We start from the raw sequence: 27,878 nt of genomic DNA on the forward strand, positions 1-27,878 counted from the left end.
GTCACCTTTAAGGCACAGGAGCCTGTTCCCTCCCCTCAATATTCACCATAGGTATTTAAGAAAAACACAGAGACATGTTTATGGGAAAACCTGTGGGTGGTAACAGGATTTATTAATTTAACAGTCAATTATGGTGTGGGCATCCCTAACAGCAAATGATCCAGAGGAAGGCAAAAACCCCAGTGCTCGGGCCAATCTGCACTAAAGGGAAAAAATTCCTTCCTGACTCCAAATGGCAGTCGGTTTTACTCCCTGGATCATGGCTTTCTTTCTATTTTCTACAAGTGACAACTGCACAAATACCCTTCCCCAACACATAACCACCCACCCACCTATACACACACCAAGCTACCCTCTCCCATACATGCACCAGCCCTCCCACTATATTTACATTTACCCCCTCTACTCCCACCCCCCATCCAACTACATATGCACTCCTACGCATTCACCTACGCCTTATACATGCATCCACCCACGCCCCATGCACACATTGACCCACCCCCTACACACTCACCCACCAAAATCCTACATACACATTCATGCATGCCCCACAATACCCACAACTCTAGCTTGCGCCCATCCAACACAAACACACACCCTACACATGCATGCACCCACCTTTTATACACTAACTTACCCACTACAAATTCACATGCTTTCCTCCTACACATTTAGGCACCCTTCCCCACACCCCATACACGCACCCACCCTCCCTCTACACGCTGATGATCCAGAGGAAGGCAAAAACCCCAGTGCTCAGGCCAATCTGCACTAAAGGGAAAAAATTCCTTCCTGACTCCAAATGGCAGTCGGCTTTTAACCCTGGATCATCATAACGTGGCCCAGGTTAGACACACACACACCCTTACACACACCCATACACACACATGCACACAGAACATAGGTGGAATTACAGGGAAGGGATTCAGGGAGCAGGAGAGGGCTTGTGGCAACAAAGGATTCTTCTGGTGGAACCCTGAAAAGAAAAAGTTTTAGAAGTTATTGAAATAAAAATGAATTACAGACAAATACTTGTTTTATATAATTTAAAAGGCCCAGTGATTTACCTATTTGCAAAAGTTAATATCTAAGCCAGAGCTACAGCTACTATACCCCCTTTATTGCCCTACTAGAGAATTTGCAGTGATATCTTTAGACTTGGCCAGAGATCTACCGATACTCAACAACTTTGTACAACCTAAAAGCAGCCATACACTGGCCTGTCAGTTAAGCACTTTGATGAATCTTCCCATGAGCTGAATGAATAGAAAGCTTTCTATTGATCATTAAGGAGGACATCCCATACACTTGAAACAGCAGGAAGGGAAGTGGAGCTGCACTCACTGACATGTGGTATTGGCAGATGAAATAAATGCTAATAAATAAATATATTACCCAAATCCTGCGGAGCCTGCTCACAATGGCTTTTTTCACCCTCTTCCTTAGGGTTGGCTGCAACGCTGCAGGAGGAGCTGTTTCTTCCTGTTCTTGATGTTCTTTTCCACAAGCTTCATGTTGTTGCTCCTCGCCAGGGGGCTCCTCCTCTTCTTGCTCCTCGCCAGGAGCCCGCTCCTCTTCTCGCTCCTCACCAGGAGCCCGCTCCTCTTCTCGCTCCTCGCCAGGAGCCCGCTCTTCCTGCTCCTCGCCAGGAGCCCGCTCCTCTTCTCGCTCCTCGCCAGGAGCCTGCTCTTCCTGCTCCTCACCAGGAGCCCGCTCTTCCTGCTCCTCGCCAGGAGCGGGATCTTCTTGCTCCTCGCCAGGAGCGGGATCTTCTTGCTCCTTGGCAGGAGCCTCCTCTTCTTGCTCCTCGCCAGGAGCCTCCTCTTCTTGCTCCTCGCCAGGAGCGCAATCTTCTTTCTCCTCCCCAGGAGCCTCCTCTTCTTGCTCCTCGCCAGGAGCCCGCTCTTTTTGCTCCTTGCCAGGAGCACAATCTTCTTGCTCCTCGCCAGGAGCCAGATCTTCTTTCTCCTCGCCAGGAGCCAGATCTTCTTGCTCCTCGCCAGGAGCCAGATCTTCTTGCTCCTCGCCAGGAGCCCACTCTTCTTGCTCCTTACCAGGAGCATCTTCATCTTTTCGCTCCTCACCAGAAGCCAGCTCTTCATGCTCCTCGCCAGGAGCCTGCTCTTCATGCTCTTTGCCAAGAGCCCGATCTTCTTGCTCCTCCCCAGGAGCCCACTCTCCTTGCTCCTTGCCAGGAGCCTGCTCTTCTTCCCACTCGCCAGGATATTCCTCTTCTTCCTTGTCTCCAGGAACCTCCTCTTCTTGCTCCATGGCAGGAGCCTCCTCTTCTTGCTCCATGGCAGGAGCCTCCTCATTTTCTTTCATTAAAGCAGGAGCTGCGCCTTGTTCTTCAATGGTTCTAAAAGGAAAACCGTTTAAATTAATCTGTGTTGTCATTAATTTAACGAGGGGGGAGCTTGAATGTGTTGGTAGAGATAGCCATACATGTGGTTGTGGGTGCCTAAAAAATGCTGATTCACGAAGAGTATATGGTGGTTATTATTAAGATGGCTGAAACACACCATAGGTTAAGGTTAAAAACAGACACCCACTTTTTAAACATATTGATCACATGTGTCAGTAACTGGAATTAAAAGTATAATTTGCAATATACAAACCTAGCAAGCTCCAGCAACTCCTGTTCCTTCTCCCAGATCTTCAGTACAATGTTGAGAAGGTTTAATCTTACTTCCTGCAAGCACAGGGGAAGGTAGTTTAGTAGTATAGGTATGTATGTATATATACTGTATATATATATATATATATATATACTGTATATATATATATATACACACACACATATATAGGCTTTTTTGGGGGTTTTATTGGTTGACCCCATATGGAAGAGTTCAACTAACTGTACTTGAGAAAGTGGTACTTGCACAGAATATCTGCATGACCTCTGCACCCAAAATTGTCAGTAAACCAAATACCTTAATAGCAAATCTGACACACCTTATGATCAGCATATTCTAAAGTCCCTGAGCATCCATATTTCTTTGGTTATAATAGAGAGAAAACCAGAGGGCACAATGACCAAACGTGCCTTATATGTAATTACTCTGTTTGCAATAGACTGACCAAAGCTAATAAGTTATTACAGCGCTGCGTACATAAGTAGCGCTTTATAACTAAAGATATACATAAATACATACATACTATTGGTTACTGCATAGCACTATATATTATATATTTCCTTAAATATTTGTACCTAAACTGATGAACAGTATATTTCTTTTTCATGAAAATAGTCTAAAAACATTGAGTGTATCGCTCATAATTTTGCAGTATTTACCAAATACCCCAAAAAGCATCATTAGGGACAGTAATCAGAGAACTTACAATCTGAAGCACCAGACACTCCATGTACTGCCAACCTTTACGTGTCATCTGTGGGAGAAAAGACTCAATGTTAAATACTGCTTTGTACAGGTATGGGATGCCTTATCCGGAAACCCATTATCCAGAAAGCGCCAAATTACAGAAAGCCTGTCTCCCATAGACTTCATTTTAATCAAAAATTCAGAATTTTAAAACTGATTTCCTTTTTCTCTTTAATAATAATAAAACCGTACCATGCACTTGATCCCAACTAAGATATAAATAATCCTTATTGGATGCAAAACAATCCAATTGGGTTTATATAATGGTTTATTGATAGTAGACTTAGTATAGAGATCCAAATTACAGAAAGACCCCTTATCCGGAATACTGTTGGTCCCGAGCATTCTGGATAATGGGTCCTATACCTCTAACAATGTCATTATTATGGCCATGTGGCCCCTTGTAACAAAAATCTTAGCAGTGTCTGTGCATAACCCCATTGCAACATTTTCTATAATTTTTTTACTGTTGAAAATGTGAGTGAAACCCCCCAGCAAGTGATGCAGTGAATAATAATGTTCCCAATTATTATGGAAACACACAGTGTGTAATTATAATAATAAAAATAACACTTACAGAAATGAAAGACACATCAATGTAGAGAACATGAGTGTTCTCCAGACGATCCAGATGTTCCTGTAACATAAAAGAAAGTAGCAGTGTGAGAAAGGAATCTGTTAATCAGTGGAATTTCTCCTATAATCTGATTTATAAGATAAAAGGCTGGATCCCAGACTAAGTTCTCCAAGCCCCAAGTAGGTTTTGTTACTCCCTGATTCCTAGGGGCTCATTTACAATAAAAGCACAACAGCAACATTATCTCAGTGGCAGCTGTGAAGCAGAAATATGAGGCGGCGCCACTGTGCAATTACCGTTCAGCTGCAGTTTGACTATAGGGCATTTCATTAATCCAAATGTACTTTTTTGATTGCTTACCAGGAAACTGATCATCACCAGATAGTTTCTGATGTTCCCTTCGTCATAACCACGGTCGACACCATAGCACTGAAGAAAGTGTTCTCTGAAAAAAAAACCCATCTATTTAATAAAACATTCTACTATTCCATTGTATTTCTACTATAAATAAATGTATTCATTAAGCTGAAACAGTGGCTCCATAATGTATTGCAGAGAACAGATGTTTGGGCGCTGCTTATTCTATAAGGTTTTAATCCAAAACATTGACAATAAAAAGCCACTAAAACCATTTTTGGTAGAAACATAGGAGGGCTTATTTACTATGTATGGGGCAAGGGGATTTGCCTTTGTGTTTGGCACTGTGCACAAGGCACCAGTTTGTGCAAGGACTGCACCTGTCTCTAAATGTGATGCTGGCGTAGCTGCTTTTAAGTACAGGATACATTGATACACCAGGTAGAGAGAGGAGGGGCTTTACTTACTATAAGCCTGTGCCAGGCATTAAATACCCCTTGCTTGTCAGTGCTGCGTTCTGCATCTTGCAGCAGATTTTGAATCTCACACAAAGTACTGCAATTCTCAACCCTCATTACTCTTACACTTACCCCTGGTGCAATAGTTAATGATTTATTAACATGTGAAAAGACCGTTTTTATTTTACTTACAGGTGGACCATTCTTCCAAAATGCCCTCTGTAGTGATGTTCTGCAGGGAAAAATACATTTTCATTAAAACTGAGCTGAAGAAGGGAAATGAATTCACATATAATTAACAAATAACACTAACATTTCTCATCTCTTAAATTTTAAGCTAAAGTTTCTCGTTGTGTTGACTTTTTCCATTTAAAGGAAAAATCACCTCAGTGATTGTAAATTTCCGTGTCCTATAATGTGGTTGTAAACTAAGACATTACTGCGAGACGAAAATAATTTATTTTTCCCCCAGCCCGTGTCACACTTCACCCCAGCAGCCCAGGGTTCTTCCCTACAGAGTGCCACAGCACCATTTCCCTCCCAGGTATCCCTTCCATTGGTTAAAGCTGGGTATGTGGGCAATCAGGTACCAAGAAAGTGATTTGGGTGAATTAAAGTTCACCAAATAAAGCTGCTGAATGTAACTGCGAATACTGGGAGTTATTTTCGCTATGTTGGGGGAAAGACTTAGTGGTTTGACAAGCACAGTGACTTAAGGAATTGATGAATAATATAGAATTTTACCATAATATGAAATGAGGGCGTCGATGTTGGTGTTCTTCATCCTGAAGTCCTTCAGGGCATCAAAGAGAATCTGTAAGTGAAAGGAAAGAGTATTAGGGACACAGTTCTAAATGCTGATCACAGTCAGTCTGACTTTGAGGAGAATGTTTTTTTTTCCCCAGGATGGTGCATTTTATTATGAAGGACCGGCCCATGGAAAAAAATCACTGGGGGGTGCCTAACATATTGACTCCCTCTTAGTGAATTAGTGTTTTCTTACCCTCTGATGCAATTTTCTATCTGCACAGAGGTAAATACAACGCTAGATTTCTGATTATGGTGCACAGAGGCCACCATAATTAGCCCCCACGATCGTGCACATGTATCTATTTAGCGCACATACATAGCACTTGGGACAGGAAGTGCTAAACTTTTCTACCTATCCTGTCCCCATTCCTCCGTATTTGAGCAAAGTGTAGGTGCAGCTGAGCTGCATGCCACCTCTAAGTTTGTGCCCCCTTAGGCCTGGGCTTTTGTGGCCCCCCACAAATCCAGGCCTTGGTAAATGGTATGGCAGCTTTCTCCTACTGTATATGTGCGAAAGGAAACAGTGACAGAAGTAGGATGCTGTGCAGACAGACAGAAAGGTTCTTAAGCAGAGGTTAAATAGAAAAGTGAAAGGGTATCGTCATTTCAGATGAGAGAGTATTTTGTACAAAAGAAATAGAGGCATTACCTTAAGCGGGGGCATCTTCTCTTCTCAGCAGCCTAAAGGCACAAATACAAATGTTATGATATTAGCAACAGCAGTAGAAGGAATATCAATTATACCTGTTATATGGGACTTGTGGTCTTTCCCAGGCAAGGATTTATTATATCTTAGAATCCAGTACAAGGCACTGTTTTATTATTACAGAGAAAAAGGAAATCATTTTTAAAAAATTTTATTAAAATGGAGTCTATGGGGATGGCCTTTCCATACTTCGGAATTTTCTAGGTAACAGGTTTCAAAATAATGGATCCCATACCCGTATGTCATTAAAGTGGGACTCCTAAAACTTTTTTTTAGGTTCCATTATTCTGCAATATTACACAAGGCTGTCGTTCTTCTGATGCTCTGTCAATATTTTGCCTAACGTGGTAGTTTTCTGCATTGTAGGCCATCTTGCACCAGTTTCCCAGCATCCTTCACCTCTTCAGACTGGGCACAGATACAATAAGGATCTCTTTGGGAAAATTTTGTGCTGCACCAACACTAAGGGGCACATTTACTAATCCACGAATGTCCGAAAAGCGTTTTTTCCGTAATGATCAGTATTTTTTGCGGTTTTTTTCGTCGGCGTTGCGGCTTTTTCGCGAATTGTCGCGACTTTTTCGTCACTGTCGCGAAAAATCGGATTGGTTTTTCCGCCGTTTACAATTGCTCAATACGAAAAAATCGCGACGACGAAAAAATCGCGCAAAATACGATAAAGTCGTGACCGTGACGAAAACATTTCGCAAAATACGAAAAAAACACGAGGCTTTTTCGTTTCCAATCCAATTTTTTCCCATTCGGGATTCGGATTTGTGGATTAGTAAATGTGCCCCTAAGTCTGACTAAGAGACGGGATGCTGGGAAGCTGGGGTAGGAAGGAGCCAGCCATGAATTCTGTCAATTGGTTTTTCAAGGTTACCTCTTAAAAGAAGCAGGCTGTGTAGAGAAGAAGGGCCGGCACAAGGCCGGGAACCCTAAAGGGTCTCCCTCAGTTGGTTGTTGTTCTCTCTGACTCTAGTTTAGTTAAGAATGTTATAAACTAAACTAGGGAAAAATCCAAAAAATCAAATCCAAAAGCAGGTAAAGCACCGATTCAGAAACCGCGAAGCAGGTCAGACGCTACAGCAATCTGTATAGAGAGGAGAATAAAAAGAACAAGTCAGCTTCAGGGATAATGGATTTAGCACTCAATATTTCTTATAATATACAGAGGAAGGCAGAGGAGGACTCATAGTGAATAGTTTTGATTGGTCTAGATCATCTTACAGTAATTATAGTACATTTTTGTTTGATTGCTATGGGTAATGACACTTTTTTACTTATGGCAATAAATGAGTCTTGACCCAATTGAAGGAAAGACTTGTCAATTTGTTAAGATTCCTATCTTTTGTTTAGTAGGCAGTTATACATAATAATGATTATGGCAGGAATGCACCAAAATCATTTCTGCATCTAATAATACTATTTAATATATGGTTGCTAGGCTCCCTGACCTTAGCAACCAGGCATTTGTGTAAAAGTTTGAATGCGTAAATGTGATATGGCTTGACTAGAAAGATAAGCCTTCCACAATACCAACAATAATGCAGTTTGAGGAGTAAATTAAACAGCCCAAACCCAAAATTGAATCAGTTAGTGGGCTGATAGCAGACGGAATATTACATGCGGGCATTAAGTGCTCAAGGGGCAACTTTCCCATAGAGCTTTTTATCCCTGGCCACTGTAACACTTAACTATTGTTTAATTCAGCCCCTACCATGTACCCAGTTGCCTCCCATAGGGGGTATTTGAAGGTAATGTGCATTAAATTTACGAATAAATGTTATTTTGTAAAAATTAAAGAAATTAATTCAGTTATAAATGAGCTACATGTTAGGGTTGGTACATGAGAGCAGGGCAGATACCAGGGAGCAGAGGAGCAAAACTGCAAAGAAGCCTTTCAATACTAGAAACAAAAAATATATTTGTAATGGTATGGTACAGGTGTCCCTAAATGTTACCTGTTTATAGGGGGCCCATTGTAAAAAAAAAATATTTGATGGCAGCCCTGTGTACATAACTGTCAAATACTGGGTATGTGTCTCCCATCCAGTGCTCAGAAAGGTCTCAAAACCCATTTTAAAATTCCCCAAATTAAATACAGCCCCTACCAATGTACCCTATTGATCCCTCACAGCAAGGATTTGAACTTAGTCCATTAAATTCAGTTACACGTTAGGGTTGGTACATAGGAGCAGGGCAGATACTCGGGAGTAAAGGGGCAAAACTCCAAGGGGCCTATTTTAGAAACAGAAATTAAGTGTTATATGGTATGGTTCAGGGGTCCCACTTGGGTGAAGAAGAGCAGGACTCATAGAAACTTCATAACAAATAGTTTTGATCTAGATCAAGTTACTGTAATTATAGTACATTTTTGTTTGGTTGCTATGGGTAATGTCACTTTTTTTTTTACTTATAACTGTGTTATTTGTAGGTAAAGTGCATTAAATTTACTAATAAATGTTTTTCTGTAAAAGTAAAAGTATAGAGATGTATTCCTAATAAATGTATTCTGTTAAATTCAGTTAAATGTTAGGATTGGTACATAAGAGCAGGGCAGGTACCAGGGGGTAGAGGGGGAAAAATCCAAGGAGCCTATCAATATTGGAAACAAAAATTATTTTTTTAATGGTTTGACACACAAAAACCATTAACTTTTTATGGGGGGGTCCCAGTGAAAAAAACAAAACATATTTTTGATGGCAATCCTGCATAACCTTCAGGCATAACTGTTAAATGCTGGGTCTGTGTCTCCCAACCGGCGCTGAAATTAAAGGTCTCAAATCCCGTATTAAAATTCTCCAAATTAAATACAGCCCTACCATGTACCCTATTGCCTAACCCCCCCCCCCAGCCATGATATTTAAAGCTAAAGTGCATGAAATTTACTAATACATGTTATTCTGTTAAAGTAAAAAGTATTAAAATTTATTCAGTTAAATTCAGATACATGTTAGGGTTAGTGCATAAGAGAAGGGCAGATACCCGGGGGAAGAGGGGCAAAACTCCAAGGTGCCTATTAATGCTGAAAACCTACTGGTTCAGGGGTCCCTAAATGGTACTTTTTATGGGGGGCCCCAGTAAAAAAAACATATTTTGGATGACAGAATGGCATACCCTGCTAAATGCTGGGTCTGTGTCACCCAACCAGCACTGAGATTAAAGGTCTCAAAAACCCATTTACTTTTCTGCAAATTAACTAAAACCTGTGAGATTAGTAACATCCACTAGTTTGGGGGGGTGTCACCCAACGATTTCTTTTCTTTTTTAACCAAAATAAGGATTATTTGGCAAAAACTGTATCAGAAGGACTGTACACCAACCTCTCCCCACAATAGCAACCAACAGACTGAACCAACTGCCACAATCTGAGGTGTGAAGTCTCAAATTCCATTTTAAAATTCTCCAAATTAAATACAGCCCCTACCATGTACCCTATTGCCTAACCGCCCCCCCCTCCCCCCCAGCCATGATATTTACAGGTATAGCTGCTAAATGCTGGGTCTGTGTCTCCCAACCAGCACTGAGATTAAAGGTCTCAAAAGCCCATATACTTTTCTCCAAATTAACTAAAACCTGTGAGATTAGTAACATCCACTACTCTGGGGGGGGTGTCACCAAGCAATTTATTTTCTTTTTAACCGAAATAAGGATTATTTGGCAAAAATTGTATCAGAAGGACTGTACACCTACCTCTCACCACAGTGCAAACCAACGGACTAAACCAACTGCCACTTTCCAGATTGTGAAGTCATCTCTCATCACATCACAGCTGCTGCTCCTAAAAGGGGAAGTGTACCCTGTTTATGAGTAAGGTTTATATGATAGAAACAAGGTATGTAGGGTGGGGGGCAGATGGGTGGGGCAGCAAAAATCATTCATTTCTCTGGCAGGGACCAGGCTGCTTGGCTGCGGGGCCAGGAAGTGATCCTGCATGCAGACGGATGTCAGTAACAAAATATACCATACATGTTAGGTAAAAAAAACCATAACACAGAGGATTAGGGCACAGATTTGTGCAGTGACTGTGCTGAAAGCCCTGGTACCTGGTTTATCAGCAAAGATAAAGGGGTGCAGATAGCAAGTTGCATCTCTTTAATCTATTGCTGTTAGTGTGCCAGTGTTTTGACAATTACAAACTGGGCAGTATTTTCAGCAAAAGCTGTTTTTATATTTTAATTGATTAGTGCCTGGTTGCTTGTAAATTAGCAGAAGAGGAACCCCATGCCCAGTAAATGTGCCACCACCAGTATATTAATTAAAGTTTTTTTTTCCCTTTCCCTTTTTTTCTTTTTTGGGGACAAAACTTTAATGGCACCCATTTTTCATGGGATAGGCCTGTTAAAGGGGTCCCAACATGGTTAGAAGATGAAAAGTCAACCCAGTAGGTGTAGGGATTCTTTTAGAATTCTACAAAAGAAGACAAGGCCTGCCTAGTGGTTGGCAGGAGAGGCACATACCTTTGGTGGAGGGCGCTAGGCATGTACCTCTTTTGCATAGCACTTTGCTGTGACAGTCTGTGTTGCTACATTTGTGCAGCTTTATTTCTGTTCTGCTCTTTCTATATAGCCCTATGTAATGACTGCCCAGAGTAGGAGTATCCATGGTAATATGCTCAAAATGATGGATAATGTGCCCTTATGGTAATGTCTGTTCACACTGGAAACATTTCATAATTATCCAGTTGGCAGTAATGTCATCAAATTTCCCTAGCCTTGGTGAATGTATGCAACAATTGTTTAGGCTGACCAAACCAAACCAAAGGGTTTCCCTGCTGCAGTTTTAACCAGACCAATGTCCCTTCTGGGCTGCCCCTATCTTCAGATTCTCCTTTAACCTTTGATTTGGGCCAAGAGGACTATGGTGCAGGGGCCACAGCAATTTCCACTGACTGTACAAGCAGGGCCCAATGATGGGCTGTTTAGCAATAATTTATGCCAAATGTGTGTTTTATTGAACACAACATGTTTAAAACACTGCGGCCCTTTGTTACATTTGATTTTTGGCTGAATTATTCCCAAACAGCCCATAATTGTGCTCTATTTGTACAGAATAGTGCAATTCCAGAGCAAAGGCTGCAAGGTTCATTATTTGGAGAGTTCTGCAGTGCTGCTTATGGAGCAGTCAGTGGAAATTGCTGTGGCCTCTGCACCATAGTCAGGCCCAGATTTGTGGCAAGGCCAAAAAGGCCCAGGCCTAGGGCGGCATAAATTTTGGGGCAGCATGCATTCAGCACATTGTGTCCCCATTGCTTTGTATGCGAGCTGCAAGAATGCACATGCACACGGTCCTGATGTGGGCTGAGGATGAGGGCGGCTTCTGGGTGCCCGTGAAAGAAATCCAACGTTGACCATAGAATTCTTGGCCCAGATCAAAGCTTAGAGGAGAACAGAAAGCAAAGAGTTACTTTTTAGGGGTGTCAACACCATTTATTTCTTTAGGAGTTACCCGTTTTTGAAGGCTCTTCCCTGTTCTTCCATTCCCAGCAGCATTCTCCAGATTTCTCTGAAGTCTCACAAATCATGTGCTAAATTTCGGGTGCGAATGCACAGTAAGTGTTTCGTGATATCATTTAAAGAGGTTGATATTCTGAGACAATTTGCAGTTGGTCTTCATTTTTTATTATTTACAGTTCAACAGCTACCCAGTTTGGAATTTCAGCAGCTATCTGGTTGCTAGTTGCTAGGGCCTGAATTACCATAGCAACCAGGCAGTGGCTTAAATGAAAGACTACAATATGAACAGGAAAGCGCCTGAATAGAAAAATAAGTAATGAAAAATGTCAAGAACAATAATATTGTAGCCTCAAAGGCCCCCCATTTGGAAGCTTGAAAGAGTCAGATGAAGAAGGCAAATAATTGAAAAACTATAAAAAAAAAAAAAATAATGAAGACCAATTGAAAAAAATGCCCATTCAATCATATATAGTAAAAGTTAAATTGAAGGTGAACAACCTTCTGCATTAGAATTTTTCAGCTTCAGCGGTGATTTTGTGCATGTGTGTGCCATCAGTTTTAGAACTGGGTTTCCCCTGGGTATTGGGGGGAAATTTCGGCAGGGGCGCTGATGTGCGCCCATAAGCTGCAATACATGGTTTAAAAAAATCTCTCCACTCTCCGTACATGATCATCCTTTTCGGCTTTTTCTCTGTCTTTTATCTGCAGTACCCCTACTGTTTTATATGTGTATTACCTTCTACCTTGCTCTATTTTCTGCCTTCTTATAAAAGCAGCTCTGTGTCGCCACCCTAATAAGTGGAGAGAATGCTGCTTTTATTGTACTCTGGAGCTTTTGCTAATCCAATCTAATGAAAATACAATAACCTAAATAATACTGGTATTAATATAAATAAGAAAGAGTTTTATAATAATTAAATGCTCCAATTTATAAAATACGGTCCGTACCTATCCAAATAATTATGTCCAGGTGTGAAAACCCCGGACCCGTCGCAAGTACTATTAAGGAACACAAAAGTCAAGTATAGTCAGCGCGAGTCTGAATAGCTCACCGGAATCCCTGGCTGGTCCGGGTGCTCGGGGCCCCGAACCTGTAGCTGAGCCTGACGTGTTTTGTATGCTATGCACACTTACTCATAGGCTTAAAACAATTCAACATCAGGAGGGTTTAAATAGCATATACAAAATGAATAGCATGATCAACAAGTCGATTCAGCTGGCGAAAAGGCGGAGAATACTACTCCGCTCACACACCCCCTAGTGAAGGAATACTAAACAACTTTAATGAAACATAAGACATAACAAACAATACTAGAAAGACCCCATTATAAAAGTATATAATGATCTGAATTGTTCTTCCACATATATATAAATTACCTAAACAAGTTGTTACATAAATGTCATAAAATACATCATAGAAAGTCAGTGCGTCAATATACATCAAAATTGATAAATATAATCAACCAATACTGATAAACAAATAAATAAATGAAAAAATAATCAGGCTGGTAAATAGAAATTTTGTTTTGCAAAGAATTCATTTTGTAATTCTGCTATACAGCATTCAGTGCCTTTTATGTTACTATTAAAGGACAATGAAAGCATAATTCAGGTAGGGGTGCCTGAGTTGCTTACGTTTTACTGTCGTTTGACACTCCTCATCTATAAAAAAGAAAAAAAAAATCACTGGCCCCAAGTTTTTGGTATCTGATTTCCCATAAATTTCCCTATGGCTGTCCATATCCATTTACTTGCACTGTATAGTCAAATTTCTGATTGTACTGCTCTTGCACGGATTTCAGTGTCCCTATACTATAAGTGAAAAGTCGTGCACAGCAGAGCCATACGGAGAAATTTGCCCACCCTTAAGGTGGCCACACACGTGGCGCTCTGCAATCTTTTGTGCGACCATCGGTCGCACGAAAGATCATCAGACCCGCCACTAACCTTCAGGGCTAAAACGGCAGATAAGGAGGTAAAAACAATAGGATTTCTGCCGATTCAGCCCTGACGGCAGATTTTGCTCAGGCGCCTTCTATGGCGCCTGATCAAAATCTTTTGACCTGGCCGATCGGCGAGTCGACCGATATCAGCAGCATCCTGCAATACCGGTCGACTCGCCGACTTGCCATACACGCACCGAATATCGTACGAAACGAGGTTTTGTACGATATTATCGGTGCGCGTATGGCCAGCTTTAGCAAATTTCTGCCCCTTACACTGGGTGCCAGAAATAGACCCATCCCCCCTTCCCAGTTCCTTTGCCATTGCTGCTGCCACTTTCAGGAACAGGAACCAGTTTTTTGCACCTTAGAATAGCCCCCCCCCCCTGGGTGTGGCGCTCTGGGCAGTTGCCTACCCTGTATACCCTAGTTTTGGCCCTGCTGCACAGTTGCAAGGGATCTGTGGGAAATCTGTAAAGTTGGTGGCAGGATGATCAGAGGGAAAAGTATAATGTGTCAGTGCAGAGTAAAAAGCAAGCAATTTGAATGACTGGGGAGTGCCAACTTTCCTCAGGTATATGCTTTACTTCTCCTTTATTTATGATGATGTATTAATATTTATTAATTATTTATCTAATTTTACATTGAAATATTTAACCCACTTTATGGGAGATAAAACTCAAGTCTAAATAATATAAAGTAAACTAATTCAGTAAAAAATGGTACTGCCATTCCTTCAAATCTTATATCACTTCATCCATTTAGAACATGTTCCATATATTTTAAGGGTATAAACACGCTTCTGGTCAGGAGAAATGATTCAGATAACATTTTATCAACACAATCTGTGACTGTCAGCCATTCTGTTCCTTCCAAATCATTTTGGATGGTTCTTTTCCAAACTAAACTGAGACTTTGAACATTCTGGCAATAGGGAGCCATTTTCAGAGCTGGAGCAGGGTTTGCAATACAAATATAAAAGAGAATTTGCTGGATGGCAGAGATTTGCAGCGGGTTGGGTTCCAGCACATTACTTTCTGAATTTCATGTCAGCTGTTTCATTCAAGCAATCTGAATACACAGTTACAGCTACATTCAACATATTAGGAGGGGTTATTTTCTAAGTAGAATTCATATTTGGCTATTTTTTTTTTTTTTTACAGAAATATGTTTGGAGGTGTAATAGCCACAGGTGTTAGGACTACCTCCAAGCCCTAAAAGTTAAAAGACTTTATGGGAACAAATCATTTGATAATCTCCACATTCAAGGGGTAAGAGTAGCTAGAGAGACTGAATGAAGAATTGTGATCATTTCGGAACATTCTGTTTGTGGAAAGTAAGAAGGTGACCTGCACTTAGCACCAACACTGTGATCCTGTCAAAAATAAGCATAAAGTCAACTTATATCATATCTGGTTTATGTCGATGTACTGGTGCAGACTATAACATTTGTAAACTTTCTACTACCGTTGGAAGTGGTCACTTAACAGTTTCTGCATTTGCAAAAGTTATATTAAATTTGTGCAAATTTGGGGCTTTTAAATCCTTAAAGGAGAAGGGAAGGCTAATAAAGAGTTAATCTCAAGCTGCAGATCTCAACCTTAAGTTCCCTCAATAGTGCCCTTAAGTGTCCCCATATTTCACCTGTTCAGAAGATCAGAAGCCAAAAAGTAAAAAAAATGCTGTAAAGAAAGTTCCCATAATGCCTCACTCCTGCACCAAGACCAAGTGTATATGCTCAGTTTGTAAGACTATGGGGCGCATTTACTAATCCACGAATCCGAATGGGAAAAATTCGGATTGGAAATTAACATTTTGCGACTTTTTCGTATTTTTTGCGACTTTTTCGTAGCCATTGCGAATTTTTCGTAAATTGTCACAACTTTTTCGTAGCCGTTACGAATTGCGCGAATTGTTGCGACTTTTTCGTAGCCGTTACGATTTGCTTGTATATTGTCGCAACTTTTTCGTATGGAGCGTAAACGGCGGGCAAACCTTTCAGACTTTGCATGATTTTGGAAGCCTCCCATAGGACTCCTTGGCACTCTGCAGCTCTAACCTGGCCCAAGGAAAGTCTCCCATAGGGCTCAATGGCACTCTGCAGCTCCAACCCGGCCCAAGGAAAGTCTCCCATAGGGCTCAATGGCACTCTGCAGCTCCAACCTGGCCCAAGGAAAGTCTCCCATAGGGCTCAATGGCACTCTGCAGCTCCAACCTGGCCCAAGGAAAGTCTCCCATAGGGCTCAATGGCACTCTGCAGCTCCAACCTGGTCCAAGGAACATCTCCCATAGGGCTCAATGGCACTCTGCAGCTCCAACCTGGTCCAAGGAACATCTCCCATAGGGCTCAATGGCACTCTGCAGCTCCAACCTGGCCCAAGGAAAGTCTCCCATAGGGCTCAATGGCACTCTGCAGCTCCAACCTGGCCCAAGGAAAGTCTCCCATAGGGCTCAGTGGCACTCTGCAGCTCCAACCCGGCCCAAGGAAAGTCTCCCATAGGGCTCAATGGCACTCTGCAGCTCCAACCTGGCCCAAGGAAAGTCTCCCATAGGGCTCAATGGCACTCTGCAGCTCCAACCCGGCCCAAGGAAAGTCTCCCATAGGGCTCAATGGCACTCTGCAGCTCTAACCTGGCCCAAGGAAAGTCACGATACTGAAGCTTGAATGAATCCGAAACTTTCGTACTCTGCGCGACGGCTACAAAAAAGTCGCGACAATTCGCACAAATCGTAATGGCTACGAAAAAGTCGCGACAATTTACGAAAAAGTCGTAATGGCTACGAAAAAGTTGCGACAATTTACGAAAAAATCGCAAAGTACCGATCATTACGAAAAAAACGCATTCGGACGCTTTTCGGACGTTCGTGGATTAGTAAATGTGCCCCTATGAGTCAGCTTCCTGCTGATTGACTCAGATCCACATTCCTAAGGGGGGGGAGGTGAGTTCTTAGCATTCTTGAGTGAGGGGGGAACAGGAGAGGGAAGAGTCTGTGGCACAGGAATTACAGACACAAGCAATCTTTTGACAGAGAAGTCAGTACAGCATTTCTGTGAGTGCTTATGGCTGTATTTACATAGACCTTTCTGATAAAGCTTACTGAGTTTTTACCTTTCCTTCTCCTTTAAAGCAATGTTTTACACATACTGGGAGGGCTAGAAATCACAGTTTGAAGGCCTCCCTGGATTTGCACAAACAATAATTTTTTATTACTGAAGGTAGATCTTTACTGAGCAAATACATTTGCTTCTTTTACTGAACTCTGGAACATTTGGGATTCTTGAAGAAGAGATGGTTGGGATACACATTTCTTGATGACCATAAAGTTGGCTATAAGCAAAAAGGTCACTAATGGGCAGGTCACTAATATGTCAAAATTTACCCATTTTGACCATCCAAGAAGTGTTCCAAATAGTGCTAGTTTGATCTTTATGAAATGAATCCACTTACTGATAAAGGGGTTGAGCAGAGATGTCAGTCACTGAGTACAGCCATAACCAGATGATAGGATTTCATCCAGCACAATCAATATCTCACTGAGCTAGGGTTGCCACCTGTCCAGTTTCGACCCCGACAGCCTGGTTCTAGGAAAGGGCTGCCCGGGTCAAAACCTCCTGCCCGGTTTCCCTAATTAGGAATTCAGACAAAGAGGCCATTTGCCTGTTGATCATCTGCACTGTCACTACATGCTGTCAAACACAAAAACTGCTCTCCCATCACACAACCTTTGTCCCCACACAAATACTGCCACCATTATGCAGAAAAACTCCAAAAACAGGTTCATTACCAGGCCCTGAACATGCCATTCCTCAGGCCACCTATCTGCACACCAACTCCCTCCAAGATAGGCAACAAAGTGTGTACTCCCAGCTGTGTCAGTGTAGAACTGCAGCTCCACACTGGAGACCTCCTCTCCTGGGAAGATCAACTTCTGTTGAATGACTCCAGAAACATTTCCAACACCTTGAGGTCCTCCCGCACTTTCTGTAGCAGGTGATGAATGGAGCTCTCATCCATGACAACAAACTCCCTAACTTGCAGTAAAACAGAAAACAGGTCAATGACCCTACTGTTTTATCAGGTGCTAAGGGTACAATAAATTCCTTTCCTACCGTGTACAGTGTGGGCAGAATGTGGTGATGCTTGTCGGAGCCTGCAAGTCCCACACAAAATATTGTTGCACTAATGGATCAAACTAGTGGACTGAGCTCTCTGTCACACAACCTATTTCTAGAAGGCATCAAAATGTCTCAAACACAGGTTGACATAAAAGTTCCCATCCAGAGGGTACCCCAACAGATAATGGCAGTCTAGGTGGATAGATAACAAGTGAAATGCTGATTCACTGTCTGCCTGTGTCATCAGCGCTTCTGTACCCACCTTCTGACCACCACCATGGCATGATCAATAAGACGTATACAAAACTGAACACTGTTCTGGGTTGATATCATCATTTACCAACCCACCATGGTGGTAGGATAAATGGTGAATCAGCCTCAACTTTCCAGGCTTTTTCTTAGGAACCATCGACAGGGGTGGCACCCCCAGGTACACTAAAGGAGAGGCTGCAATGCAGCTCAGTTCCACCTTCTTTTGTAGCTTTTAGTGCAGTATCTCTAGACTTTGCAGCACTGACTTTAAGTTGAATCCAAACCCTGACCCATCCCTCCTACCACATCGCACTAACCATGGCCGCATCGTGCTGAGCTTTACTGGTGCCCAGCACGATGCGGCCATGTGATAGACGGAGCACATCTGTAAACCAAAGCAACAGGAGGGGCACTTTAACCCACAACCATAGCAGCCTACTAAGAGTTCTACTTATACAAAGGAAGGCCTACAGGTTGGGCATCACATTTAAAGTGTTAGTGTTAGTCATTTTTACCCACCCTGCTTGGCATTTGCCCATTCTGAGCAGCCCCCAGCAGTATAAGTTACCCCATCACACAATTGGTCAGTCACCCTTATCTGAATAAGACACAAGAGCCTGTTCCCTCACCTCAGTATTTACCATCGCGATTTACGAAAAACACAATATTTTTGTTGTGACAAAGTGTGCGCTGTATTTTTCGCATGCACGCTATTTATCGCATGCGCTAATTGTCACGACGTTACGCACGCGACAATCGGCAGCATAAAATTGGCGACATTTTGCCCTGGGAGAGCACAGAGTGCTAGAGAGGTGAAAATACGCTACATACTAATTAACGCAAGTTGTTGCCCGCGACTATTATTTTTTGAAGCCTTTGTCAATTTTTGGACGTGCGGGGAATTTTCGAGTGGCGAATTTTTTTATGCGTTTTGCCATTGGCAGATTGTTTTGCGAAACGCATGAAAAAATTTGCTGCGGAAAAATTCGCCACACATCCAAAAATTTGCTGCGAATCCTTGCCTGGCGAAACATTTCATCACTTGTAGCCGCATATAAATAGTCGCGCAAATGAACGCACACCATGTTAGCCATACACACCAATACTTTCGTAAAATTACTGTATTAAAAATGACCATTTCCCTGCAAACTGGCGGCTGCGTCACTCTAGGGGAAACACATACTTGAATAAGTAGCACTGCAAAGTCCATATTTTATTGGCAAAAGCACATTTACTGTACTTTTCTATAATTATTATACCTAGTAATGTATTTTGTGCGACAAAAGATTTACCGCTATTGTACTGTATAATATCGCGACTAAATTTTTACCACTATTATACTGTATATTTTGACGACAACATATTCACTGCTATAGTACTGTATATTTTGGCGACTAAATATTTACCACTATAGTACTGTATAATAGTAGCGAAATTCCATACATGCCAAGACTTTAGTAAAATTGAGTAAAAAGACACAGACTTGAATAAATAACACTGTAAGTCCATATTTTATTGCCAAAAACTCATTTACTGTACTTTTCTATAATTTTTCGCCTGCCTGTAGTAGGTGTTAATTTTCGCATAGCCGAATGAGATATTTAGCACGCCTAAGTTATAGTGAATCATGCGATCGTATACTTTTCAGCGTGGAAATTAACGCATGCGTTAAAACTAGCGCGAAAAATACAGCATGCGAAAATGGCGACTTAACGCACGCGATAATACTATGGTGAATCGCGCGCTAATTATCGCGACTTAACGCAAAAAAGCATGCGATCATTTTTATCGCACTTTAGTGAATCGGGCCCTTAGTCTGGCTGTGCAGCATATCAGCTACCTGGAATGGCACTTTTTACCCTTACATTTATTACCTGGTGCCAATTTAGTTCCCATTGATAAAACCATTTCTAAAAGTGGATTTTTAAGCCAGAGCTACAGCTGAAAGTTACCGAGAGTCAGCAACAACCTAAAGGTAGCCATACACTGGCTTATCAGTGATGGATCAGCCCTCAAGCTGAATGGACAGAGATTGTTCTGATCATTTAGGAAGATATCCCATACAATTGGAACAGCAGGAAGGATAGTGGAGCTGCACTGACCAACATGGGAAATTGGCAGATGGAAAGTGATTGCTAGTAAATAAATATATTACCCAAATCCTGCGGAGTCTCTTCACAACAGCTTTCTTCACCCTTTTTCTTAGGGTGGGCTGCAACGCTGCTGGAGGAGCTGCTTCCTCCTGTTCTGCAAGAGGCTCCTCCTCTTCTTCCTCCTTGCTAGGAGCATCCTCCTCTTCTGGCTCCTTGCAAGGAACTTCATGGTCTTCATGCTCCTCATTAGGAGCCTGCTGTTCCTGCTCCTCGCCAGGAGCCTGCTCTTCCTGCTCTTCACTGGGAGCCTGGTCTTCTCACTCCTCGCTGGGAGCCTGGTCTTCTCACTCCTCGCTGGGAGCCTGCTCTTCCCCCTCCTCCCCAGGAGCCTGATCTTCCCACTCCTTGCCGGGAGCCTGATCTTCCCCCTCCTCGTCGGGAGCCTGCTCTCCCTGCTCCCCGCCAGGAGCCGGGTCTTCTAGCTCCTCGCCGGGAGCCTGCTTTTCCCATTCCTCCTCGCCGGGAGCCTGCTGTTCCCACTCCTCGCTGGGAGCCTGCCCTTCCCGCTCCTCATCGGGAGCCTGATCCTCCTGATGCTCCTGCTCCTCGCCGGGAGCCTGATCTTCCTGCTCCCCACCGGGAGCCTGCCCTCCCTGCTCCTCTCCTGGAGCCTGCTCTCCCTGCTCCTCGCCAGGAGCTAGGTCTTCTTGCTCCTCGTCAGGAGCCTGGTGTTCTCGCTCCTCACCGGGAGCCTGGTCTTCCTGCTCCTCGCCCGGAGCCTGATCTTCCTGCTCCCCGCTGGGAGCCTGCTCTTTCTGCTCCACGCCAGGAGCCTGCTCTTTCTGCTCCTCGCTGAGAGCCTGCTCTTTCTGCTCCTCGCCGGGAGCCTGCTCTCCCTGCTCCTCGCCAGGAGCCTGATCTTCTCGCTCCTCGCCAGGAGCTTCCTCATTTTCTTGCATTAGAGCAGGAGCTGCCGCTTGTTCTTCAATGGTTCTGAAGGGGAAAAATGTAAATTATACAGTTATGGCCCCTGGAGGAATAATGTACCCTGTGCCTATGTGTTGACATTAAATATGCTACAGACCTGTTCATACTGAACCAAGTAGGTTACATGCTCTTCTGTAGGGATAGGCTTCACAGTGAGGAGGGAGCTTCTATTGCCATTTTTAAGAGGGGGGCATTAGGAATATTGCATGAATAGATCAGACTAGACTGCTCCATCTGTACATCCTCCATAGTATGTGTATAATCCAGAGCTAGAATTCTTTTTGCCTAGATATACAGCCATACATATGGTTGTGGGTACCTAAAAATTTGCAGTTTTTTTTTTTTTTTAACAATTCTGTTTATTGAGAAAATTGCATTGGGTGTACAAACATATAGATTGGAGAATAATTTTGGTTGTACAGATTTCTCATGGTTAGTTTAATACAAAACTAAATAAACAATAAGCCTGACATTCTGCTGTAAGCCATGTTTTCAGCGTGTTTATTTCTGGTGCTCTTATATTGTAGGGCGTTGGGTTTCCCAGTGGGGTGTAGGGGAGGTAGTGCATGTTATTGTTAAAAGATTTTTGATATGGAACCATGGGGGGAGGGGGGTTGCCTTGCGTAGAAGTGCATAAATAAATGGTAGAGTGGTGGGTCCCTTTAGAGCCTCTACCCATCTTCTTCTACGTCTAACCAGTTGCCCCAAACTTTTTGGAATTTTTCAAGGCAACTCCTTCTCATGTATGTTAGTTTATGCACTCCTTAAATACCCTAAAGAAGTTTCTGTACCTGCCCAAGGCAATGACAAACCTTGAGCAGTAAATATCTGCCCCTCCTAAGATGCCCGTAGTAGCTCCCCATATTCTTTTCTGCTGATTCACTGCACATGCTCTGTGCTGCTGTCAGTTACTGAGCTTAGGGGCTGATGTCACCAATATACTGTATATAAATGTCATTGTACAAGGCTGATTTGTAAATAATACAGATTATTACTGCATGGCAGCTCTTAAATCAGTGCAATTAATAATCAGCCCTGTAGAATTACCCTCTATGACAGACAAACCTAATTTCTGCATAATAATTTGCTGCAACCTCTAAGCTTAGCTTCTCAACAGCTGTTCAGAGCACACTGAGCATGTGAGGGTCACGGTCACTTCTAACAGATTCCAGTTTGGTGACCCCCTGTGACAATTTTGAAGTACTGGATCATTGCTACTATAGAGATGCTGAACCTTTAAGGTGGTTCAATAGGTTTAGTATATAAAATATTGCATTTTTAGCCATATTCATTTTTATGGTTAAGGTCTCCTTTAATATGGCCAAAACATACCATAGCTTATAAAAAGTGAAAAAAGACGCTAATTTTTTAAACATATTGATCATATGTGTTACAGGAATTAAAAGTATCATTTGCAATATACAAACCTAGCACGCTCCTGCAACTCCTGTTCCTTCTCCCAGATCTTCAGTATAAGGCTCAGGAGGTTTGACCTTACTTCCTGCAAGCACAGAGAAAGTACAAGTATATGAGCAAAGGGGAAAGATAGAAGACATTTTTAATCATTTCTGTATAGATAGGATTTCTTTTTCAACAACCAAATTTTGGCAGAAACTCACAATACAGGTTCATGTTACTTTTAGTCTAAAATCACCACAATAATCACCACAAAAAGCATCAGGGACAGTGATCATAGAACTTACTTTCTGAAGTAGCAGACACTCCACGTACTGCCAACCTTTAGGCGCCATCTGTAGGAGAAAAGACTCAAAGTTAAATTCTGATGTGGCCCCTTGTAACAGAAATCTGTGCAGTGTCTGTGTATAAGAGTATAAGAGTTTTGGTACTGGTGAACTTTAGAAGCCCCTGAGGGGGCTTGATTATTATTATTATTATTATTATTATTATTATTATTAGTAATAATACTTATAATAATAAAGACACTTACAGGAGTCAAAGACACGCCATTGTAGAGGAAATACTCCAGATGATCCAGATGGTCCTGTAACATAAAAGAAAGTAGCAGTGTGAGAATCTATTAATCAGTGCTATTTCTCCTAAAATCTGACTTATAAGGGAAAGGCTGGATCCCAGAGTAAAATCTCTAAGACCCAAGTAGTTTTAGATACATGGATGGTAGCATTTCCAGTTATTTCTGTAGTCACAGAGACTTTAGGTAGACTGACTCCTCACATATTAGCTTTATGCACACTGACACAGGGCTCTGTATAAGTCCATTATAATTTAAATAGGATAAAAGTTATCAAAGCAGCAGGTTTTAGTTGGAGTCAGTGCAATGCTGGATTCACTTATCCAGTGTTATCGCCTGAGCCTTGTGCCATTTCATCATGTGGTACAAAGGTCCAGACATAAAATTTGTTGGGGCAAAAGTTGGCAATTTAATATAATTTCTTTCCTAAACATCTATTTTGGATTCCTTTAGTGGACTAACAAGCAGAATGATTTAAGGAATTAAAGATTGATATAGAATTTTACCATTTTCTCCTTTATGTGTAAAAGGAAACAGTGACAGCAGTAGGATGCTGTGCAGAGAGACAGAAAGGTGCGTATGGAGAGGTTATATAGAATAATGAAGGGGATGCAGCCATTTGATGAGAGTGTTTTGTACAAAAGAAATAGAGACAGTACCTAAAGCAGGGGCATCTTCTCTTCATACACTCAGCAGCCTAAAGGCACAGATACAAATGGGTATGATATTAGCGACAGCAATAGAAGGAGTATCAAATATACTAACATGCCATTAAAGGCACAGTTCTCCTTCCTAACCACTTTTTAAGTTCCATTATTCAGCAGTAGTACAACAGGAAATATGACTTGCAGTTTAAAGTACCATTATTTCATTTATCATGTTTCCCACGAACAGCTCAAGAAAGGGGGTCAATCACTTTTAAAAAGTTAAAATTGAATTTATTAGTTAAAGGAGGAGGAAAGGCTAATAAAGAGTTAATCTCAAGCTGCAGGCATACCTTCAGTTCTCTCAATAGTGCCCTTAAGTCTCCCCATATTTGTCCCATTCAGATGATCAGAAGCCTCATAGGGGAAAAAATGCTGAGCTCTGTAAAGAAAGTTCCCATAATGCCTCGCTCCTGCACCAAGACCGGTGTACATGCGCAGTTTGTAAGACTATGAGGAAGATTCCTGCTTTGACTCAGATCACAAATTCCTATGGGGGGGAGGGAGTTCTTAGCATTCTTGAGGGAGGGGAGAGTAGTAGAGGGGAGAGAGCTGCGTGTCTCTGGCACAGGAGAACAAAGAGACAACAAGTCCTGTTTCTTTTGACAGAGAAGTCAGTGCAGCGTTTCTGTGAGTGCTTATGGTTGTATTTACATAGACCTTTCTGATAAAGCTTACTTAGTTTTTACCTTTTAACGTCAATGCTATCAAGTAAATTTCCTGAACTTTATTAATAAAAAGGATACGCTAATTGCTGACTTTCTTCTGAACCTGCATAAAAAGTGCCCCCATAGACAGTACCCCCCATAGAAAGTTTTCCATTAGCAACTCATGTGGTGCCCCATGAAAAAAGTGCAATGTTAATGCAGCATTTTTTTCCCAGAATTCCTAAATGTTGTGTCTATCGCAATTGTGTTTCGCCTTATGCAATTTTGGCTGATGCACACACTTCTCTTTAAATCAGACACAAAGTTTTCCAAATCTGCTTGGTGTTTCTGGTGTTCAGCACAAAAGTGATGTGTACATTCAATTCTTTAAAAGCAAGTACGCTGTGCCTATTGACGCAGGGAGTCATGGGAACTCTGGACCTACCACATGGTCTGAGGTGGTGGTAGCTCTGCATCAATAGCCAAGCAGCGCTTGATTTAAAATGGAAGGCAGGAAGGACCTAACTGCTCCAAGCACAACTATGCAAAAGGTGGAAGAGAGCGAGTGATGACATCATGATGGCGGGGCAATGACGTCACAGTGCAGCAAATGGGCTGATAGGGGGACAAAGTAGATGGATCGGGGACAGATTTAGAGCTGCCTGTTGTTAAGATTGGGCATAAAGAGCTCAAAGGAAGTTCTGCTAATTTAATAGCTAAGCTGGTGAAATACTGTCCGCCATGCTGCAAATGCTGGTTTATAAGAGAAACCTGGCCGGATATCCATTGATTGAATACAGTCACTAACTTTTGGAAACACCCCCCCCCCAGTGATCGTGACTTTCCTTCTTTTTTAGTAACCTGTAGCATGGAAGTACAGGTATGGGATCCCTTATACGGAAACCCGTTATCCAGAAAGTTCCGAATTTCAGAGAGTCCATCTCCCATCGACTCCATTATAAGCAAATAATTCTAATTTTTTAAAATTATTTCCTTTTTCTTTGTAATAATAAAACAGTATCTTGTATTTGATCCCAACTAAGATATAATTAAGCCTTATTGGGGGCAGAACAAGGCTATTGGGTTTATTCAATATTTGAATGATGTTTAGCAGATGTAAGTTATGGAGATCCAAATTACGGAAAGATCCCTTATTCGGAAAACCCCAGGTCCCAAGCATTCTGGGTAACAGATCCATAATACCTGTACATAAAAAAATACATGTGTGTAGGAGTCCTTTCTCCTGGTGCTGCCATCCCAACTATGTAAAAAAGGGATATGTATTTCCTAATTGAGTGTGATTTTTTACACAAAGTGGAGATGGTCATATTTTTTACTGTTACACATAATAGTGCACCTTTTTCATTTTTTAAATGTTGAGCATTTTGTAAGTATTATATAAATGCAATAACTTAATAGATGTCTCCTTATATTATGGAACTGTATCAAGAATGACTTTATGACTAAAGCAAATTTGTGCCCTCACCTGTTTTGTTTTCAAATGAAAATCTAATACATCACAGCTCCCCATGGCATAAATACAAATAAACCCTGCCTATGTGTTCTACAACATTATCAGATTTACTATTGCTAGGGCAAAGAACATGGGATAAGTTAGATCATCTTTGCATTATTCCAGTGTACTGGCAGACAGTCAGGCTAAAGGGCACTGCAGTTGACTGGATGTCCTATACAAATTATAGCCTGCAGCGTCAGCCTAACTCTGATTTGAGAAATATTGGGCAGCTTTTGTTGATAGGGGGCAAAACCAAACCAGATCTCTTTCCATTTGGTTATGAAAGTAAAGCCTATAAAAAGGCAGGCATCTTGTGACTATCTAAACCAAAATGCATGAAAGACAGGAATTATTGACGTGTTTATGGTTTTAGCTGCAGAACTATCTTAGGGTACTTCCTTATCTCTCCCCCCCGCCCGTCCTGCTCTCTCTCTTTGTGTGTGTGCTTTGCTGCATTACTGACTTACTTCTTCCATTCTCCCCCACAAAGCGATTTTGCTGCTGTGAATACTAATTGCTTATACTGTTGAGATGCTTGCTATTGGCGGAATCTAGTGAGTGTAATTTTGTTTCTCCTGCCTGCCCTGCTCTGTTAGATTGACTCACTCCTTATAGAGATCACAGCTGGCCTTCATCTGCAGCAGAAAGCAGCGTAAGATAGAGGGGGAGGAGGAATAGTTTCTAGCCACACAAGAGCTCGATCCTGTTGTCATTGGTGACTGGCAGTGGAAGTGAAGCGCAGGGGAAAAAAATCATCTTCTTGAACACAAATGAGTTGTGAGCTGTATGGTAGCAATGAGGAGGGAAGAATATTTTCAACAGGCTTTCTCCAGGTCCCTAGCCTTCTGACACTGACAGACTCAGCCTGCATCACATCTCATTCCAGCATCAGCACCGAGGAGGGCATCTCAACAAATCGTTATCAGTAGAAGTGCTAAGGTCTTTTCACCCAGGGATTTTGCTGTTTTATTCAGTTAGGACTTAACTAGGATTGCACTTTCCCTTGCAAAGATGATTGGGGTTAACAGCATAAACAGCAGCGCTGGCCGACTTCGCTCTCGCTCCATGTGCTCAGTGCGCTATGGCCGTAACTACAGGGGGATGGAGACGTTATGTTATGGCTGGCCCCAACGTTCCAGAACGCTGAAGCCTGTGCTGTACACTGATCTTGTGGTTAGCCGTCTTCAGAATCGAAGGAAGAAGAAATCAGTGAATGGCAAGGTTAGAACAATAAATGATATCTAAAAGAATATATATTTGTATGCCTGTATGCAGTTAGACATTTAGATCAGCTTGATTTATGTGCAATAGGGAAAGATCACTTTTCTAAAGAGATTTCTAGGTCTCCTAAGTTGAATATACTCTGTCAAGACATCTGACAGACCCAAGAAGTCTGAGTCCCTGTACAACCCCCCCCCCCCCTCCTCCAGCTTCTGGTACTATCTATTCAACATCCTCTCCTTCATTCAGGCTTTCATTTAACTGTGGGAAATTTATATGTATTTTTTGCTGGCTAGAAGCTTCCTTGTTGTAATGCAATAGAGGAAAATTAGGTTAAGGCAAAGGGTTTGAAAAACAGAGGAACTGGGACGTTGTCACACAATGCAAAGAGTGTGCAAATTGGATCTGTAGAAAGCTTGCTGCATATCATATTTCTCCAGTGTACTACATAAGGATCCATAGCAGCACATTTCCATTATAAATCCATCAGTGTGGCAGCAGAGTCTCTGGCACTAGATTTGGGAAACTGGCCTGAGCCACGTAATCCTCGGATGTTTATATAGGGCCCTCGTTACCTCTTGTATTGGGTATCGGTTGTTTGTAATCTGTATGTTTAGTGCATGAACCCTCTATTGCACAGCACTGTAGAATATATATT

General features: G+C 42.0%; 2 protein-coding genes across 4 annotated transcripts in view; one reads left to right on the forward strand and one right to left on the reverse strand.

Moving 5' to 3' along the window:
- psd (pleckstrin and Sec7 domain containing) overlaps window positions 1-27,878 on the forward strand; it is a 320,624-nt gene that overhangs the window by 223,547 nt on the left and 69,199 nt on the right. The gene's annotated exons all lie outside the window — the stretch shown is intronic.
- On the reverse strand, window positions 724-7,353 carry LOC108648088 (cilia- and flagella-associated protein 251-like). The gene is made up of 10 exons (XM_031906338.1): window positions 7,175-7,353; window positions 6,235-6,266; window positions 5,520-5,589; window positions 4,968-5,007; window positions 4,321-4,405; window positions 3,961-4,020; window positions 3,343-3,390; window positions 2,619-2,692; window positions 1,396-2,359; window positions 724-976 (listed from the first exon to the last, which is right to left on the reverse strand). Exons 2-10 carry the CDS (start codon window positions 6,247-6,249, stop codon window positions 926-928), a joined length of 1,407 nt encoding a protein of 468 aa, XP_031762198.1. The 5' UTR covers window positions 6,250-6,266; window positions 7,175-7,353; the 3' UTR covers window positions 724-925.

The sequence above is a fragment of the Xenopus tropicalis genome, chromosome 7 (genome assembly GCF_000004195.4).
Source record: "Xenopus tropicalis strain Nigerian chromosome 7, UCB_Xtro_10.0, whole genome shotgun sequence".
Lineage (NCBI taxonomy): Eukaryota > Metazoa > Chordata > Amphibia > Anura > Pipidae > Xenopus > Xenopus tropicalis.

What these genes read in the sequence shown, in the direction of transcription:
- LOC108648088 (XM_031906338.1), bottom strand. An exon ending in CGCCCTCATTTCATATTATG is followed by an intron (nt 5,008 to 5,519) that starts GTAAAATTCTAT and finishes TTTTCCCTGCAG; the next exon opens with AACATCACTACAGAGGGCAT. An exon ending in TTGATGTGTCTTTCATTTCT is followed by an intron (nt 3,391 to 3,960) that starts GTAAGTGTTATT and finishes TTTCTCCCACAG; the next exon opens with ATGACACGTAAAGGTTGGCA.